Here is a 19,576-nt window from a genome sequence, read left to right as displayed (position 1 = left end):
GCTAAACAGACATCACAGGGGAAAACATCATGTTACCATATAAAGAATCCCTTTTTTTGCACCACTACTGGTCAGACTAAATGTGGGGTTGTTGTTTTTCCCCTCTAAAAGACATGCAAAATGTCAGAAGAACACTGACAACATCGTGTGGTCCCTCAATAAAAAATTCTAGAACATTCAAGGAATGAGATGATTTCAGGTAGTGCGGATGGGCCCTGTATTCCCAGGCTTAATCCTCCCAAAGTTAGGCCTTTCCACCCTGTCATTTTCCTGCAAGGTGTAAATGCAGCAGCCGGCTACGCCAAAGAATGCCAACCAAATGGAAGCAAGGATGAGAGAACAAATACCCAATTATGATTACTATTGCAATCATTCAGACATTTGGAGACCTGAATAACATTGGTTTGAAGACTTATGGTGTAGGACCTAAATCAATGGCACACTGTTGCTCCTTTCCACAGTACAAGGTATATACTTATATGATTCACTTCGGTGGAAGAAAAGGATCTCTCCACACAACAAATGCTAATTATTCAGTTTCAGCCAACACATTACTGCTCATTGTTGAGGGGGAAAGTAGATGCTTCATGTGCTTGGATGCTCTCCAGACCACATGATTGGAGGAGAAAGTTCAAAATCACCTCTTTTGTATTGAAAGCGCACTTGCTTTGAAAGAGATCCTATAAGAATCTGACTGGTATTTCATTGGTAAGTCCATACTCCCATTTGCTTCGAGGAGACAGTTCCTGCAATAAGATCTTGTCCCTTTCAGAGAGCGAACTGCCTCAAAAACAAAAGAAAACGGCCATTCTCAAGGACAGCAAAAGCTCATTTGTCCCACAGCTAAAATGCAGTCACCTATGGGCTGGATGGTTTTAACAGCACAGCTGTGCGAGGGAGGAGGGAAAGGAAATTACGATGTGGAGAGCTATTTGAATTAGGAATCACAGAGGGATTGTACAATGAATGGGACCGCATAATGACTTGCCATGGAACTAGGCAAAGCACCTGTCATTAGGAAAATTATCTTTTAAAATCTCCAAAGATCATGTTTATTCATTCCAAAGATAATACCTTTGTCCATGTGCATTCTCTATTGGCCTCTTATGGAGGCTAATAACTCAAAGACTAGATTGTTGAGTGACAGCATTAAAAAGCAATTTCATCAGAACATGGCTGTTACAGGGTGCTATCAGACAGTGGGTTTTGCAAGTGTCATGCTTGAAGATTTAGTGCCCTACACTAGCAAGCCACACGGGGACTGCACTAATCTCTATACTGTACCAGGCATCCCCAAACTTCGGCCCTCCAGATGTTTTGGACTACAATTCCCATCATCCCTGACCACTGGTCCTGTTAGCTAGGGATCATGGGAGTTGTAGGCCAAAACATCTGAGGGCCACAGTTTGGGGATGCCTGCTCTATACTAAGAATTCCTAACACCACCGGGATTAGTGACATGAGCACCTTACAAATTATTGATGCCAGCACAGCCCTCCTTTATATTTTGCATTCCCTGTGATAAGCCACTTTTTAGCATTGGATTGGAACAAATGGTAATTAAGGTTCTGCGGATTGTCATTTGCTGCAACTGAGCATTAAAGAATGGGTTTTCATGGGGAACATGCTGGGACATTAAAAAGAAAATGTGCTCAGACACAGCACTTTAAAATGCAGGCCTGTTACTAGAAAGCATGGGGCAAAGGTAAGTGGATGAGCCTCAAGACTGTGTGTCAGGATCATATTTCTCTTCTGTTGAAACAGCTATGTTGTATCCTGGTTCATTTCCTTGAGACCCAGGTATCATTTGGACTAGCTTCCTCCATACCAATCAATCTACTGAGATGTTTCTTAAGCAGATGGGAGTAATATGTTTTATTCCACTGTGTTTATTGTACTTTAAGGTGATTCCAGGTGACCTGTTTATTGGGCATTCATCTTGATCTGCTGTTGAGGTTAGTGATGTTGAACCAAAGCAGGTATTATCACACATTTCCCAGTGCATTTTGCCATCATTTTCCGTATCACAAAATGTCCAATATTTTGGGGAAGCGAATTTGCCGATACGTAATGGAACCACCCTTAATGCTGTGTGTAACTTGTTGTGTGACAGAACTACTGCTGCCCCGTGGCCATTTGGCTCCAGAGTCTATGAACTTTTTCTGTGTTTACAAACAAAGGATAGCATTTCATGCTTCTGCTCAGTTGGGCTCTAGTCCATGGAAGCTCACAACCATTCAACTGCTAATCCTGGTCCCAGGGAGAACTCAGATAGAGTGGCAACCACATCAAATGTCTCCGCACTCCTGCTTCCAACTTCCTTTAGCTCAAATTCCGCACTATTATCTTTTTCAAGGAAAGAATGGAACCATGGATTAGCCAAGTTACAGGGAACCAGGCAGAGGGCCTTCTCGGTAGTGGCACCTGCCCTGTGGAACACCCTCCCACCAGATGTCAAAAAGAAAAAAAAACTACCAGACTTTTAGAGGACATCTGAAGGCAGCCCTGTTTAGGGAAGCTTTTAATCTTTAAGAAATTAGTGTATTCTAATATTTCTGTTGGAAGCCGCCCAGAGTGGCTGGGGAAACCTAGCTAGGTGGGTGCAGTATAAATAAAAAAATATTATTATTATTAAGCCAAACGAGATACTGCAATAAGACATAAGGTGGTATTAGGAACATAGGAAGCTGCCTTATAACAAGTCAGACCATTGGACATCTATCTCAGCATTTTCTAGTGCAGGCATCCCCAAACTTCAGCCCTCCAGATGTTTTGGACTCCAGTTCCTATAATCCCTGACCACTGGTCCTCTTAGCTAGGGATCATGGGAGTTGTAGGCCAAAACATCTGGAGGGCTGAAGTTTGGGGATGTCTGATCTAGTGGCTCCAGGATTTCAAACACAATTCTCTCCTAGCCCCACCTGAAGATGCCAGGGATTAATCCTGGGACCTTCTGCAAGCAACGCATTAAGATCTGATCCTTCAAAAAAAATTTTTTTTAATGAAATGCTTCCAAATATTTGTGTCCGTTTGAAAATTACCTCCCAGTTCTAAAATTTATGATGCTTTGTACCATATTCTTTTCTCTAGCACCTGCTCAGAAGGCTAGAAGTCTGCCCTAAAGGTTCCTATGAAAACCTTACTGGATTTTTGGGAGGGGAAAATGTGATGCCTCAGTGGTTGAGCATCTGCTTTGCATGTAGGTCCCAGGTTCAGTCCCCAGCATCTCATGGTTGGGCTGCGAGAGATTCCCATCTGAAACCATGGAGAGCTACTGCTAGTCAGTGCAGGCAATGCTTAGCAAAATGGACCAATGGTCTGGCTCAATCTAAGGCAGCTTCTTATGTTCCCATTTCACCCCAACAGCTAAAAATATTCTTGTTTAGACAAGCCTACTCAGATGTTTAGAACGCTGAGGTAATTCTACTCTGTTTTAGTATGTTTCAGAGGTGTGTTTTTTAACCAATATTTTTTTTTTTTGAAATAAAGAAATAAATAAAACAAAGTATTGAACGACACTTGTTTCAGAGATCCCATAACAGCTTAAAGGGACAATCCATTAGGACTTACAGTGACTGAAGGTTTGGAAGATCCCACAGAGCTTCTGCTGGGATCCGACTGAGCTGATTGTTCTGTAACATCCTATAATTAGAAGAGGGGGGGAAAAGACAACTTTCAAAAATAACCCTCAATACAATGGGGTATACAGAATTCCACCCCCCTCCCCAAACAAGATTTCAGAAAACAGATGCTTTTCAAGGCACAAAATCTTCCATTAACAAGGGCACAGGGCTGCTGAATACAGGTATAGGAATGGCATTCCGAAACTCATTTGTCCTGAAACCGCAGACTCCATTGCTTGGATGAATCGTGGGACTCTGGCAGAAATGTAAACCTGTCAAGGGCTAATGCTTTTTCAATGTAAAATCTATACAAAGTAGCACCATGATAGTATATACTGTATTCTGGATAAGTAAGTGAACACCTGGAATTGTGTGTCTGACTGGGAATTAGTTTAGGGGAAAGGCCACTCTGTTCATAATTATTGTTACCTTTTATATAGCACCATCAGTGTGCGTGATGCTTCACCGGGTATAAAAGGACACGTCTCTGCCCAAACAACTAACCATTTAAAATTTGACAGAGGAAAAGCGATAGAGGAGTATGATGTAAATTGTAACCGGGATAAATGAGATATTGTTTCAGCTCCCTGTGCTTAGGCTTAGTTACAGGCGCGACACAGAATGGCATACAAACTAGGCATTATGGAAAAGGTGGCTTCTGAGGAGGGATCTGAAAGAAATAGCATGCAGGTGTCTGGGAGAATATATGTACCTATTCCTTTTGTGGAGAATATAGATATTGTGAAATTTCATCGGAGTTCTGATATTATATTACCACAATTATTTTTTATTCTGACGAGTAATTTTAGGCCTCTTGACATGAGTTTTTGGGACACCTCAGAAAAGTGAGAATGTCTTGCACAGATCTGAGCAGAATCACCCATGGATGCAACTTCAGATTCTGAATATGCGCACTAGTTCCAATAAAACCCAAAATACGGGCACCCAATTTCAAAACTGTTAAAAGTATCACATATGCCATGTGCTTTGCCCATATTGTACTTCTCTACTGCTACAAAAGGTCTCATTGAGGCATCTGGAGCTGACCTCCACAAACAGGAAAAATCATGTAGTAAAGTCCTTCTGGAACTGTACGCTTCAGGCTTCAAACATGGAATCACATTTTTTATGCAACACGTTAAACTTTCTGCTGGCAGAAAATTGCACACCAGAGAGAAAGGTTCCAGCCTAAAGCTCTCCCTCATGCATGAATGCGCCTGGCTTCAGGGGCGTAGGAAGGGGTGTGTGGGGCGCCCCGGGTGTCATCCTGAAGGGGGGTGACATTTGGCGCAGGGCCCCCCACCCATGACTCCCCCAAGCCCAGCGAGCGGCAAAGCGGCAAAGCGGCAAAGCAGCTGCTGTGGCTCTCCCCCTTTCCCTGGCTCACTGTAGGCTTGGAGGTTGCGGGGGGCGGCCCCCCGCTGAGGATCGCGTAGCCATGCTGAGATCGGCCCCATGGGTAGATCGCCCCGCCCCCGGGTGCACAGCATGTGTGCCACTCCGGGTGCCAGAGCACCCAGCTCCGCCACTGCCTGGCTTCACAAGCTCTGATGATCAGCTGACGTTGGGGCATGCACCATGTGCTTAAAAAGATTCCGTACTCCTGACTTTAGAAAGTTGTTGTTTAGTCGTTTAGTCGTGTCCGACTCTTCGTGACCCCATGGACCATAGCACGCCAGGCACTCCTGTCTTGCACTGCCTCCCGCAATTTGGTCAAACTCATGTTCGTAGCTTCGAGAACACTGTCCAACCATCTTGTCCTCTGTCGTCCCCTTCTCCTAGTGCCCTCAATCTTTCCCAACATCAGGGTCTTTTCCAAGGATTCTTCTCTTCTCATGAGGTGGCCAAAGTATTGGAGCCTGAGCTTCATGATCTGTCCTTCCAGTGAGCACTCAGGGCTGATTTCCTTCAGAATGGATAGGTTTGATCTTCTTGCAGTCCATGGGACTCTCAAGAGTCTCCTCCAGCACCATAATTCAAAAGCATCAATTCTTCGGCGATCAGCCTTCTTTATGGTCCAGCTCTCACTTCCATACATCACTACTGGGAAAACCATAGCTTTAACTATACGGACCTTTGTTGGCAAGGTGATGTCTCTGCTTTTTAAGATGCTGTCTAGGTTTGTCATTGCTTTTCTCCCAAGAAGCAGGCGTCTTTTAATTTCGTGACTGCTGTCACCATCTGCAGTGATCAAGGAGCCCAAGAAAGTAAAATCTCTCACTGCCTCCATTTCTTCCCCTTCTATTTGCCAGGAGGTGATGGGACCAGTGGCCATGATCTTGGTTTTTTTGATGTTGAGCTTCAGACCATATTTTGCGCTCTCCTCTTTCACCCTCATTAAAAGTTTCTTTAATTCCTCCTCGCTTTCTGCCATCAAGGTTGTGTCATCTGCATATCTGAGGTTGTTGATATTTCTTCCGGCAATCTTAATTCCGGCTTGGGATTCACTTTAGAAAGTATAATAATAATAATAATAATAATAATAATAATAATAATAATAATAATAATAAGGTCCAGCGCTGAGGGACTTCTGGCGGTTCCCTCGCTATGAGAAGCCAAGCTACAGGGAACCAGGCAGAGGGCCTTCTCGGTAGTGGCACCCGCCCTGTGGAACACCCTTCCACCAGATGTCAAAGAGATAAACCACGACCAGACTTTTAGGAGACATCTGAAGGCAGCCCTGTTTAGGGAATCTTTTAATGTTTAATAGATTACAGTGGTACCTCAACTCACGAACGACTCGACAACCGAATTTTTCGACTTACGAATGGGGCAAATGGCCGCACGCTTACAAATTTCTCAACATCCGAACAGAAACCGTGGCGGTTTTAGATAGGGTTTTTCCGACTTACGAATTTTTAGATGGGGTTGCTTCGACTTACAAATTTTTCCGTTTCCAATGCATTCGTATGGATAATCGCGTTTCCAATGGCGCTTTTCGACTTACGAATTTTTCGACCTACGAAGGTGCCTTTGGAACGAATTAAATTCGTAAGTCGAGGCACCACTGTATTGTATTTTAATGTCTGTTGGAAGCTGCCCAGAGTGGCTGGGGAAACCCAGCCAGATGGGTGGGTATAAATAATAAATTTATTATTATTATTATTATTATTATTATTATTATTATTATTATTTGCACAGAGCTTAGAACTTGGACTATGCTGGTAAGCCTTTATGGAGATGCATCACAGCTACCTGCATGTAGAAGGTTTGAGGTTCGGTGCCCAGTATCACCAGGTAATGCTACAACACACCCACAGCCAGTCAACATAGATAGTACTGTGTTAGACTGGACAATGGTCTGACTTCCTACAAAGCAGCTTCTCATGGAAACAGTAGAGCACAGAAGGGACCGTCTTCCACCCACCTCTTTCTTTATTGCACTGGCTTAGCATGTTAAGAACAGCCAGCCAGGGATAAATGACAGACGTCACAGTCAAAAGGAGTAGTAAAGTTGCACTGTGTGGGGCCAGGCAGCTCATTTCTCTTTTTGGAACAATGGCTCTAATCACAGGGCTCAGTGGACATGCTGCAGTTTACACTGGGAGTAGCCTGCCAGCCCCACTGCTTTCAGTAAACATCTCTGACTAATGATAGTAATTTGCATTTACCCAAGTAAACACTAGAAGCACAACGTGGACAGTGCAGGTCCCTAGGGTGCTGTGTTTTCTTTCTTCAGTACAAAACAGCAGAGGACAAAAGAAAAACACTCATCGTCATATTAAAGAACACCCAAATGAAGGAAAACAATCAAACATAGTTTCACAGATCTAGTATATACTTGCTCTAACTATGCCCTTTTAATATATTGAACAGATACAGAATTATATATAAATAGCAAAGTTGTTGAATGTGATCCGGATAATAAACACATGGAAGCAAAATACTATAAATTAAACAAATTCAAGAAAACTCTTCAACAAACTCATTGACAGGTTAACAGGCACATTTCACTATTTGCTTAATTCATGAGTGATCATGGGGAAAATGGAGATGGGATAAGATCAGCGATGGGAGGCACCAGCTGGGGAACCCAAGGGGCAAGGGGCTCATTGGTGGAACAATGATGAGTGGTCAGAGGGGGCAGACTGGAAGGAGGAGGTGTTGGAAGCTGAAGAGGTAACAGGGTTTAGTGAGCAGGGAGAGTCTGTGGCAGAGAGCAGTCCAGAATCAGAGACAGAAGAGGAGGCTGGGGAGGAGGGGGGGAAAGAGTCAATAATGAGTGAGGTTGGTGATGAAGCCAGGCAGTCTCCCCCTTCTGCTGCAACCAACTTCCCTCCAGCCTGGTCTCCCTGAACCAGAAGAGGTATGAAGAGGGCAAACTGAAGAAGCCTCAGATTGCTTGGGAAGGAGCTGGGGAGGAGGAGACTTAGGGAGCTGGGCAAAGGCAGAGACCTTCAGTCCTCACAACTGCCATATTGGGGCAAGAGAACTGAGAAGAGTTGCTGTGCTCATTTGGCCTGGCCTCCTGAGCTGTTTTTTTAAAAAATAAATAAATATTATTTTATCATTATTATTTATCCATCAAAAGATCTCAGTGCGGTTCACCAGAGAGTTAACTCAACTGACACTGTGTGAATGATTGCTGACCTGCTACTGACCACCCGCCTTGACAGCTGTTCAGGAAACCCTGAGACTGCTGAAACCTCTTGTCTTGTGTGTAGGTGGTGCCATTTTCACTACATAAGCAACAACACTCACACCTGAATATGAAAACAGGGGGGAGCAAGTAGGACCTGCAACAAAATATTGCTATGTGGTGCACTCCCTGTTCTTGATTCCTGCAACTCTATTGCCTGCTGCATGCAGGTATGGTTGTGCATATGATAGTAAGGGTTCCAGTGGGACTCTGGTGGGTGTGAGTGTGCGCACGCTTGTGTGCACATTTGTATGTGTAATAGAGGCAGGGCAGGGCTCTGGGGCTGATCCACTTCTCCCTGGAGAATGTCTCTGTATGTTTATTTGCTCCCTTTGGTTTTAATGATTGAGCAAGATGAAAGGGAGAAAGGTATAGATCAAGGGCTGCTTGCCCGCCACTCCAGGGAGGGATTTAAAGAGACAGCATCGATTCATGTGTTTCCCCATGCCTTCTGGGGAAAGCCATTCATTTAATCATAGGAATGCTTTCCCACACAGCCCCACATCTGAAGCAGCCTCTCCCGCCTAATTGACTGACACTCCGTGAAGCCTATCTCAATGACTCCTTGCATGTAACAAAAACATTCTCACCCGAAGCTTGGAGTTGCTATTCTGCTCTTCTTCTCCGCACCCTCCCATAGAACAGCATGTTGTGCATATACAATCACAATTCTTCTTGTGCAATACAGTGGTACCTCGGTTTATGAACACAATTGGTTCTGGAAGTCTGTTCATAAACTGAAGCGTTCATAAACTGAAGCGAACTTTCCCATTGAAAGTAATGGAAAGTGGATTAATCCGTTCCAGACGGGTCTGCGGAGTACTCAACCTGAAGCGTACTTAACCCGAAGCATGGGTGTACTTGGTTCCGGAAGTCTGTTCATAAACTGAAGCATTCATAAACTGAAGCGAACTTTCCCATTGAAAGTAATGGAAAGTGAATTAATCTGTTCCAGATGGGTCCGCAGCGTTCGTAAACCGAAAATTCGTAAACCGAGGTGTTCATAAACCGAGGTTCCACTGTACAGTGCATTTTAACTAATCAGTGGGGGGGATGTTTGATGTTTTCTTGCTAAAGTTTCCTCTCCTCCACCTCACAGATTCTCTACTGCTGAAAGCTCTCGCATGAAAAATTACTACAGAACCAGGTTCAAAAACCTGGGTTTGTTCACATGACCAAATTGGCAAGTTGGAAATGTAGGGATGATAGGATCTGTATGGTGAACTGCTGACATGACACTGTATAACCAGATTGAATTATGGGTATATACAGTAATGTGTTCTACATATTGAAGTAATACCCTGGTTGAAATCCCTTGTTGCTAAAAATTAAACTCAATGTGAAGGGCCCCCAGGGATTGCCCCATTTCCCCCTAGGCTTCCCTCCCGTGTGGACGCAGGATCAGGGCCCCCATCAGCTGTGCTTGCTGGTGAAGAATGACTGGGTGATAAACCAGGTAAGGAACAGCTGGGGAGAAGCTCGACTGTTGACCATGAGGTTTCAGAGTTCCTTATGACTAAGGAACAACAGAAGGGCTGGGGTAGAGAGGGCCTGCTCCCCTTTCTAGTTGACCTGAAGTGCAGCAGAGAGAAGGTGCTAGGAAGGAACATGAGAGGCTGGCAAGCTACAAGGTGAGTTTTGAGGCCTCAGCCTCAGCCTCAGCCTCAGTCCAACTGGTGTCCCAAGAAGGAACTGGGGGAAGGGTATATGAAGCAACACTGAGTCCCTAATAAACAATGTGTGGTGATGCCATGGTCACAGGTTTGGTCCCCATATAGGCCAACCACACATTCCTGCATTACAGGGGGTTGGACTAGATGATCCTCGGGGCTCTATGATTCTATGATGTACCCCTGTCCATGGAAGCCCAGCACCCTGCAGAACTGAGTAGTGGTGCACCAGGTGATGGAAGGGCACACAAACGCTCTGGGCAACCCCACAAATGGAAAGCTGTATTAGATGTTTTGACATGCTGGAGCTGGGGTAGGTGGGGAGAGAGAGAGAGGCAAAGCTTGCCCCACATGCTGTTTTCTGGATGTTTTAATTTGCATTCCTTGCCTGGGGCATCTTGGGCTTGATGAAAGTAGGAGCCTTCCCGCAACCCCTACTTGGTGGTTTTTCAAGCCTCGTTCCAACAAGCCGCTGGAGAGATTCACCTCTGTGTCCCACTGGTCTCTCCTCAGCTTGCGCCCTCCCTCGTTATCCCACAGTTCCAAAAAAGGTGAAATAAGCAAAAGTTGGTTCTGTGTGCTCTCACAGAAGCAGAGTGGCACTTTAGACTTCAAAGAATTGCAGCTACACCCACCTGCCTAGCAGGAAGATCACTCCTAGAGCAGCACCCACTGGGTCATTACAGGAAAAGCCTCTCACCAGGTTCTCAGCAGGAAACACTAAGTTAAGCATGCACTCTGTGTGGATACAAGCATAGCACATCGCTGCAAACAGGACCAACCTTATCAAGAAGCAACATGAAGTAGTTTGCTTCAGGCAGCAGATTTCAGAAGTGTCAGAGGTTATTGTGACTACTCCTGAGTAACGAATCAGAATCCGGCACTGCCCCCTTCCGCAATTTGGACAAACATAAAAGCCTCGGGACAGTGAATCTCCTCCCCTTTCTCCTCCTCCTCAATTCCAGAGTCGGGGGGGGGGGGGAGGGTCTGCATTCTGCCTGATTCCTCTCCTCTCTTTCCCCCTCCCTCTCTTCCTGCCTGTGGAGCAAGGGCTCTTGGATGTTGCCAGAGGTCTGGCACTCCCTTTCCGTCTCCTGACTTTCCTCATCCGTCCCTTCGCTTACATGACTGCTTGGAGATGGGCTGCTTCTGATGAGGGGGGGGGGGCTGTTCTCTATAAGCCCTTCCCCTTAAAAGAAGGCATGCTGTTTTCCCGGCTTTCATCTCCCTCTCACTGGAGAAAAATGTTTCTGGGCGTCATGTTACTTTTTGCTCGAAGTGCAAAAACATCTAAGGCCCCTAACCTGTCTATAACCTGGCAAAGAACTAAGATTCAACAGGGAAATGTTGGAACAAACAGTTTTACGGAGCGGCTTGCTGCTCCTTGGATCTTATTGTTTTAGCTGTTTTAATTGTTTTAATTTTAATAGAATGTTTGCCGTAGCATGAGTTGCGCATGTGGGGGTATACATTCGATTGCAAAAATATTAAAAATAAAAACGATTATAACATGGCAACATCCTTTACTCTGTGGATAACGGAAGAGCGTCTTTTCTAGGTGGGATGTACATTGTGGCTTCTCCATAGTCCTCACCCCCCCCCCCGAAAAATATATAGAGAGAAATGCCGTATTTGCTGGCCATTCCCACATTGGTTGGGATAGTCTGAAGTGATGGTGGTAGGCTGCTTCAGACTTCCCTTATTGTGTAGGATTCTTGAAAGACCTTCATTGGCTCCTAGTACGTTTCCGAGCACAATTCAAAGTGTTGGTGCTGACCTTTAAAGCCCTAAACAGCCTCGGTCCAGTATACCTGAAGGAGCGTCTCCACCTCCATCGCTCTGCCCGGACACTGAGGTCCAGTGCCGAGGGCCTTCTGGCGGTTCCCTCGCTGCGAGAAGCCAAGTTACAGGGAACCAGGCAGAGGGCCTTCTCGGTAGTGGCACCCGCCCTGTGGAGCGCCCTCCCACCAGATGTCAAAGAGAAAAACAACTACCAGACTTTTTGAGGACATCTGAAGGCAGACCGTTTAGGGAAGCTTTTAATCTTTAAGAAACTAGTGTATTTTAATATTTCTGTTGGAAGCCGCCCAGAGTGGCTGGGGTATAAATAATAAATTTATTATTATTATTATTATTATTATTATTATTATTATTATTATTATTATTACCACACATACGGAGGGGCTATGGATGCAATGGATGGTGAACGGCTAGCAAATGTGGCCCAGCTCTCTCCTTTATTGCATGAGTTACTTTAATGGCCAAAATAAGGCTCATCCCTTGTTGAGCATAGGCAGGGGACTTCTGCCTCCTAGCTGGGCACTGTACCTGTGATAATCCCCATGGAAATTAAGCCACATGGACAACATAACCTGTGTTTATATCTCATGCTAGTTCTGACCAGCCATGTGGACTGGCAGAATAGAGCAGGGGGAAATGCCTTTAGATTTTTGCAATGAGAAGCACAGGAACAGTACGCACATGGAGATAGGGTCACCTGCATGTTTTCCTTGGAGATACAACCCCCATACTTCTTCAGATGATAAATCCTTCATGCTGAAATGAAAGCTATAGTGCTCAATCCTTTTGTTAATATGGATGCCCAAGTTGTGTTCCTGTCAAGTGGAATGAAGCTAATAGGTAGGCTTCTACTTCATCACTAGCTCACAGGATTGCTTTGGATGTACCTGAGGATGCCCAAACGCAGATTTCCATGCCACTGAGATTGCCACAGTTCATCTGTGCACTATGCCTCCAGCCTTAGAAAAATAACTCAAGCAATGCTTTCTCCTGATGCCAGCAGAGTTTTTGCTATTATTACCTGCAGGAGGTGCTGTTTTAGTTTCAATGAAACCTGCATACTTCCAACATTTTTAGCTATTTCGCTGGGAAGCGCTCCAATGTAAACTGATAAAAAGAGGCATTCAGAGCCCATGAGTTCCCTGAGCATAGTGTTGCCCTTGTTGAAACAGGGTGGGTTTGCTGTGGTTTTCTTGGTTTCTTTGATTCGGTGCCTAATGCAGACTGTGGATAAAGCAGCAACTCATCTCTAAACCTAGGGATTTAGGGCAGGATTCTTTAGAAGGCCTAGTAAACAGCACTGCACTCTCTAATCCCGGGAGCAGGTTACTACCTGCTTGGTTCATATAAACTTTGTCGGCTACAGCGATTTCACATTGTGGTTGAGTTCCAAACATGCCCTCAGGACTGAAATGTTTATTGCAGAAAGAGAAGGGATTGTAAAATATCTCCTTGGAAAAAGGGAAGATGAAGAACTGAGAACCTAAATAAACACTCACCAGAACCGGATTGCTGTTGCAAAATAATTAACAAATGAAAATAAATAAAAAATGCACCATAATATCTGGAGGTGCATTTCCTATTAAGGCAATCACAGCTGACCGGGAGGAAAAGATATCCAATTCAGTTAGCCTGTCCTGCAGCGATTGCTAAGAATGAAGTGTTAATGCAGGGCAAGTACCAGGGACAGAGCTATTTCAGAAAATGAGAGATCACAGAGGTGTAGCTATAAGTCCAATGCCTTTGCATTGATTCTGGACTAATAAAGGCCATTTAAAGCAACTGGCAATTGTCTTAATCTCTGTATATTATAGGCTCCATACAAATGCCCCCCAAGCCAAAATCACAGTTCTGGTTCCTTTGCCATTTCTTTCCACCTACATCCTACAAATGCAGTCAAGCATGAAAGTCAAAAGTTGAGATACCGTCCACTGTTATTTGGGGCTGAATAGAAGTCATTATCAAGAGCCACAAGGATTTCTTAGCACACTGTATAGAGAAATCCCTGCTCCTACAACTGATACATCATCACAGTGAAGAAACAAGATGAGGAAACGAAGGAGACACGAATAACTTTGAACAATGTGTTGTCCTTGTATGAATTGTTGACAAATAAAAACAGAAGAAAAATAACTTGAAAGATATTGATTCAAGTGAAATTAAATACCCTAGACACAATGGAATTCCAGTGGTGTATTAAGATTTGAGCAGCCCTGAACATTTTGCAGCTGCTCGGATGGCAATCTCCCTCAAGCATGATTTGGAAGAAATCAGATAGAACCCAGCTCCAAGGAACATTTGGTACATAGCATTTCTGTGATGATATTTATAATGGTCTCTAATACATGGGAATTCAAGTGAACCACATATTCACAGGGATGGACCCCATGACCTAAATGCCTGTTTGGAGAACAAACATAAAGCAGTACACTGAAGAAATTGTAACTTACAAAATCTTTAAATTGTAGAGGCCAGAAAATGCTTTCCCTGGAATCTTAGAGAGTTGATTTCCAGATAGGCGCCTGTAATAAACAAAAGAGACATGGTCAAGATAACAAGATAACATATTTGAAAGTCTACTAGTGCCTTTTGTAAGAAAATATGATTATGACCTGGAGTGAAGTCTCTTGCTCCTGAGCTAGATATAGCTTCGTGAGTGGAACCAACAGTCATTTCAGGAAGAAGGTATTTCTAAAACTGCTGTGAACAATTCTATATGTTCCTCCCGTCACTATTCATACTAGCCACGTGGAAGGCAGTATCCGGTATCAAGAGGCTACTCTTGGCTTTATAGCTAAGGTTTCATTGGCTGAGTTTGCACATAAACCCATATTGCTCCTCCCAGGGCATGTCAGTAAAGCCAAGGTTTGGCTTAGAATGTTGTCCAAATCCAAGATTGTGGTTAAGATCGCTCTTCTTTAACCATAGTCTATAGCAGGCATCCCCAAACTTTGGCCCTCCAGATGTTTTGGACTACAATTCCCATCATCCCTGACCACTGGTCCTGTTAGCTAGGGATCATGGGAGTTGTAGGCCAAAACATCTGGAGGGGATGCCTGGTCTATAGCCAAGTTTTGCTCATATGGTTAAGGAGAAGAGCCCTGAACCATGGCCCTATTATCAAATGACATGCTAAACCAAACCCTGGCTTAACTGCTGTCCCATGCTGAGCTGAGCCCTGAGAGAAGCAGAGGTGGAGTGAGCTCTTATCTAGGAGTTGACATGTTTGTGCTGTCCCAGTAAGCCCTACTTTGGCTTACTGTGACATGCAAAAAAAGATCATTGTGTTGTGGGGTATGTCTAAAGTAAGTCTGCTAGGACTAAGACTAAGATATTACAAAGCTGCCCAGTGGCTGGGGCAACCCAGTCAGATGGGCAACATAACAACAACCACTCATTTTAGTTTGAATGCCATAAAAATGTGTTCTTATGGGGTTGTGACTCGAGATATTCATAGAGAAGATATTTCTTGAAGGCTATTAGCTGAGATAGCTGAAAAGAGCCTCCTTGTTCAGAGGCAGTATCACAGATGCTGGGGACAAAGCAGAGGAGAGGGATCTTGCCTTTCCTCTCTTCTAGTAAGTTTCTCAGAGGCAACTCGCTGACTAATTTTGGAAATAGATTTTTGGCCTAGGTAGTCCTTTCAGTCTGATCTAACAAAGCTCTTCTTGTGTTTGTAGGAGTCTGCAGACTTTCTGGAGTCATCCAAACACAATGACATGGACATAATACCAGTCACTTTTCATCCATTTAAAGTATGATTGCTTTTGTGAATGCATTTATGCACATAAGTAGACAAGTGCTGCATGTCTCTCTCTCCTTCCCTGGGATTTAAAGAAATGGCGCCCATAATTAGTCCTATAAAAGCATAAAGAGTACAGGGTCATCTCTTTAATATATAGGAGCAGGTTTCAACCTGCCTTCCTTATAGTACACCACCAGCTGCCTTGCAGTTTCTGCTTACTGTCACTCTGGGGCTCTTTAACTTTTGATATTGCTTCTTTGGGTTGATTTCTGCTCCCCTGAAGGGGACGGTGTTTCTGATAGGAGATGACACAAATGGCGGTCATGCAACACATTTTGTTTTGTCCTCCTTTCTGTGCATTTTCTATATGCTGCTATTTCCTGGGGACTAGATTTCTAACCCTTAGAAACCTGAACAGTTTCTAAGAGCACCCACATAAGTGGGGTGTGTATGTGCTTGAGTCTGCCCCCTGCATTTTTATCTTTCTATATATCCTAGTTAGTAACATGAGGTGAGGAGCGCTGCTCTGATGGTTACCTTTCTCCACACACAGGAGTAGTTTTCCAGAGTTTTCCTTGTGCCTTGCACTGAAAAGGAAGGGACGAAGCACTGAACTCAGAATGGGAGGGACAGACAGGACTCCAGTAGACTGTGTGTCTGCGTACGCGCTCCTGTATCATCAAGTATATAGGGAAAGTTTAGTTTGTTGTGCTTGCCCTTTCGTGGGGGGGGGGCAGCTTGAGGTGTGTGCCTAGTGTAATAAGCTTTTACCACAAACCAACAGGGAGAGAGGAGCTATGCCACTGAAGTTGTCAACACTGGTTTCAGTTCCCTATCATTAATCACTCAGACTATTTAGCCCTGTATATCCTGACACAATAGCATTCTGTGCGCAGGGTCACACCCCCACCCCACTCCCATTGCACTTCCAGTGTTTATTGTCAATCAGCAAAACCCATTCCTGCCCAGTTCTACTTAGTTTCTTTGCTGGCTGCAACTTTCTCACACAAACATCCATGTGCCTGATTCTCCCCATCAGAGGGAAGACAAAGTTGTATGCCTTGGCTCAACAAAGTCACTTCCATTTTGATGACTGATGTGACAAGTGGACATGCTGTTCTCGGATTCCAGGGCTGTGTTGTGGGCTCTGGATTGTGCTCCTACAAGACTCTGCTTCATTAGGCATTTTACGCCCCCATCTTTCTGTAGACAGTTTTCCAAGAGGTACACACAACTGGTCTGCCATGTACACTGTGAAGTAACTTCAGGGGACGTAGACAGAAGCATTGGCCAGAATTCAACGCAACGTTAAGTGGGAGATGCATGAGTGGAATGAACTCTTCCCCTCTCTCCTCCCTCCCTGTGCCCCCTAAACCTGTTATGGGGGGGATTTAGAACAGGTTTAGAGCAACAACTCAATTGAATCATGCCCACTTTTTGTAAGGAGGAAGTCAGTCTATGAATCCATTTCCACGCATGGGGGGGGGAATCAAAGAAGTCACTATCCTCTCATACCCCAGGTTTCATCCATCCCAGTATCTGTTCCTTTGAGTAAAGAAAAGTGCCAGCCCAACGAAGTTCAGTAAAAACTGTTGGTTCTGTTTGTGTGGTTATTATTCTTGTGACATTTCAGCCTGAGTATGACATTCTATCTCTTAAACCCGCAACAGTTCAAATAATTTTTGAAGGGGAAATTTGGAATAAATGTTTTTTAAAAAAAGGACTGGTATTTTGATGATGTGCACACTGGTAATCACTTGTGAACATGAGGAGTACTGATTCCACCTAGAAGCACCCCTTGAATTTATTTTTAAATTATATCACTTTGCCTCAGAATTGGGAAGGGAATGCTAAACCAAGAGGCCATATAACCTCATTATGCTTACAGTTCTTCTAGAAAGCGCAGGTGGTGGAAGTCCCCAGGCAGCAGCTCACTGATGTTGTTCATGCTCAAATCACTGAGAAACAAAAACAAAGGAAAGGAAAGGAAATCAGAGTTTGGATCATTTGCAATACCCGAGTAAAACGTAAACTTATAGGATCTAGTCCAGCCTGCAAAAAAAAAAACCTATTGCTCATGTAGGCTCTGCTCAGATCTTCATTCATTGTTAGGCAAAACCATGTTTTCACAAAGTGCTAAAGGTTTGTTCAATTGTGCATATTGTAAATGGGAGGGGAAATGCTGTCTGGATGGCGATTTCAATAGCAGGAAGTGTTGTGTGGTTGAATAGTTCAGTAAGGCTCATGTTGCATATGCCACACAATAGGTGTATTGCTTTGTTATGCCGTTTTGCCCTCAACTCATACCATGTAGCAGATTCGTCTCCAAAGTTTGCAAATAAAGTTCCCAAGTGGAATTCACATGGGCTTGAAGGCCTTTTCCTTCAGTGTGGTACAACTGAAATAGATATAGTATGAGCAAACTTTAAACAGGTTGGTTTTCATCACTGAAACAAGCCCACAGTGAGGTAACAAGTGAATCCAAGTAAGGAATGTAGCTCTTCTGTGGATTGGCTGGGGTGACCAACATGGTTTTTCTGTTGTTTAGTTTGTCTAGGTGCTTTAAGTTCCACATCCACATCATCTGCCAGCTTCTATATGTGCCTTCATTTCCATTACATCTAACAGATTGCATAGCTTAGGTGACTGGCTATAGGGTCAAAGAAGATTTGCTTATGATCACAAGACAATAAAACGGATGTCAAGTGATGTGCTAGACACTTGTTTGATGACAGGAAGATCTAGTGTTTCATCTGCTATAACTGAGAATCTCATGGAAGTGCTGGCCTTCATAACAGTATCATCCCTCAAAATTTGGCCACACAACTCTATTGATTCATTCTGCACTCTCGCAGATGTGTACCTAACATTGTCTGCCCCAGTTTCCAATTTTAAAAAGCTATTTCAGTAAAGTTGAAACAAATAAATATATAAAGTTTATCCACACTTACCGGTACCTTTCCTCCACACTTTCCAGGAACGGTCTGCGCTTTAAAGCTCCAGGTCTAATCACTTTTTGGTGTTGTTTCTTGCTTTGGAGCTTTCCTCATGAAAGCCTGCTTTTTACCACAGAATCGGAGCAAATACCAATCCACAGAAAACCCAAATTGCTGTTTGTTGTGCTTCAGCTTTAAAGAGCGGATTTTCATGGAGAAAGCTCTGGGGTGAAAAAAAGGAACGCTTGGACATGGAGCTTTAAAGTGCAGACATGTGCCTGGAAAGGCAAGTATGGATAAGCCCTAAGTCTCTTCTTCTGTATTGATCACCCCACATCCTATTGGCACCAGAGGTGTGGAAGTGGAGGGGAAAAAAACAAGCACACATCAGCTGGACTGAGTTAAACAAAACGCACTTTATGGCTCAAATCTCAGCAAGTGCTCCGACTTAGCCTTTAATGGCATTTAACAGTATTTGGTAATCTTTTAAACGTCTTTCTGCTGTTTTATAGATGTTTCATTTCAGCTTTTATATGATGGCCTTAATTTCCTTATCTGCTGCTTTTATGATCCTGAATAATGTTACTGGGCAGCTGTTTTGTTTTTTGACATATTTTAGCTTTATTGTAAGCCAACTTGGGGTCTTTGGCAAGAAGATGAGAAATAAATACCGCAAATGAAACAAACAAGCAAGAAATATATTATCTGCATAATCTTCCTCATAAAATATAATTTAGCCATTGCCCATCACTATTGCTGAAAACAATTTCTTCAAGTTTCCTATACAGATACCTTCTTGTCCACGAACTGTGCATGGAGTTTTTTAAAAATAAAACTGGAGTGCAGTGCTTTTCTCCAAGCATACCTGGTTAAAAAAAAGTAATCTGATGAAAAACTTAAAACAAATTTCAGATATATTGCAGTCGTCATATCTAAAGATTATGATGCAGCCAGGCATGTAGTTTTGTCTGCTATCAGACAAAAACTGCGAGATGAAAATTCACTGAGAAGTATTTTATTTTAAAAGGAAACAATTTTCCAATGCTGAAGAAGATTGGGGTAGAATAATGGCTGAAGAAGTTTGGTCCACTAACAGCAACAACAACAACAACAACAACTGATACCTCTTTAATGAGGCAACAGTGGAAGAACATAAGGTGTGG

The 19,576-nt window shown here is 43.7% G+C and overlaps 1 protein-coding gene across 1 annotated transcript in view; it reads right to left on the bottom strand.

Annotated features, from left to right (window-relative positions):
- Positions 1-19,576, bottom strand: part of LGR6 (leucine rich repeat containing G protein-coupled receptor 6) — a 144,258-nt gene that overhangs the window by 62,459 nt on the left and 62,223 nt on the right. The window contains exons 2-4 of the mRNA XM_035121513.2: positions 17,364-17,435; positions 14,183-14,254; positions 3,571-3,642 (exon numbers count right to left, since the gene is read on the bottom strand). Coding sequence (XP_034977404.2) covers positions 3,571-3,642; positions 14,183-14,254; positions 17,364-17,435 — 216 coding nt within the window. The remainder of the gene's footprint in view (positions 1-3,570; positions 3,643-14,182; positions 14,255-17,363; positions 17,436-19,576) is intronic.

This window comes from Zootoca vivipara, chromosome 7 (genome assembly GCF_963506605.1).
Source record: "Zootoca vivipara chromosome 7, rZooViv1.1, whole genome shotgun sequence".
Taxonomy (NCBI): domain Eukaryota; kingdom Metazoa; phylum Chordata; class Lepidosauria; order Squamata; family Lacertidae; genus Zootoca; species Zootoca vivipara.
Note: the sequence above shows the minus strand (reverse complement) of the source record. Positions and strands in the feature narration are given on the sequence as shown.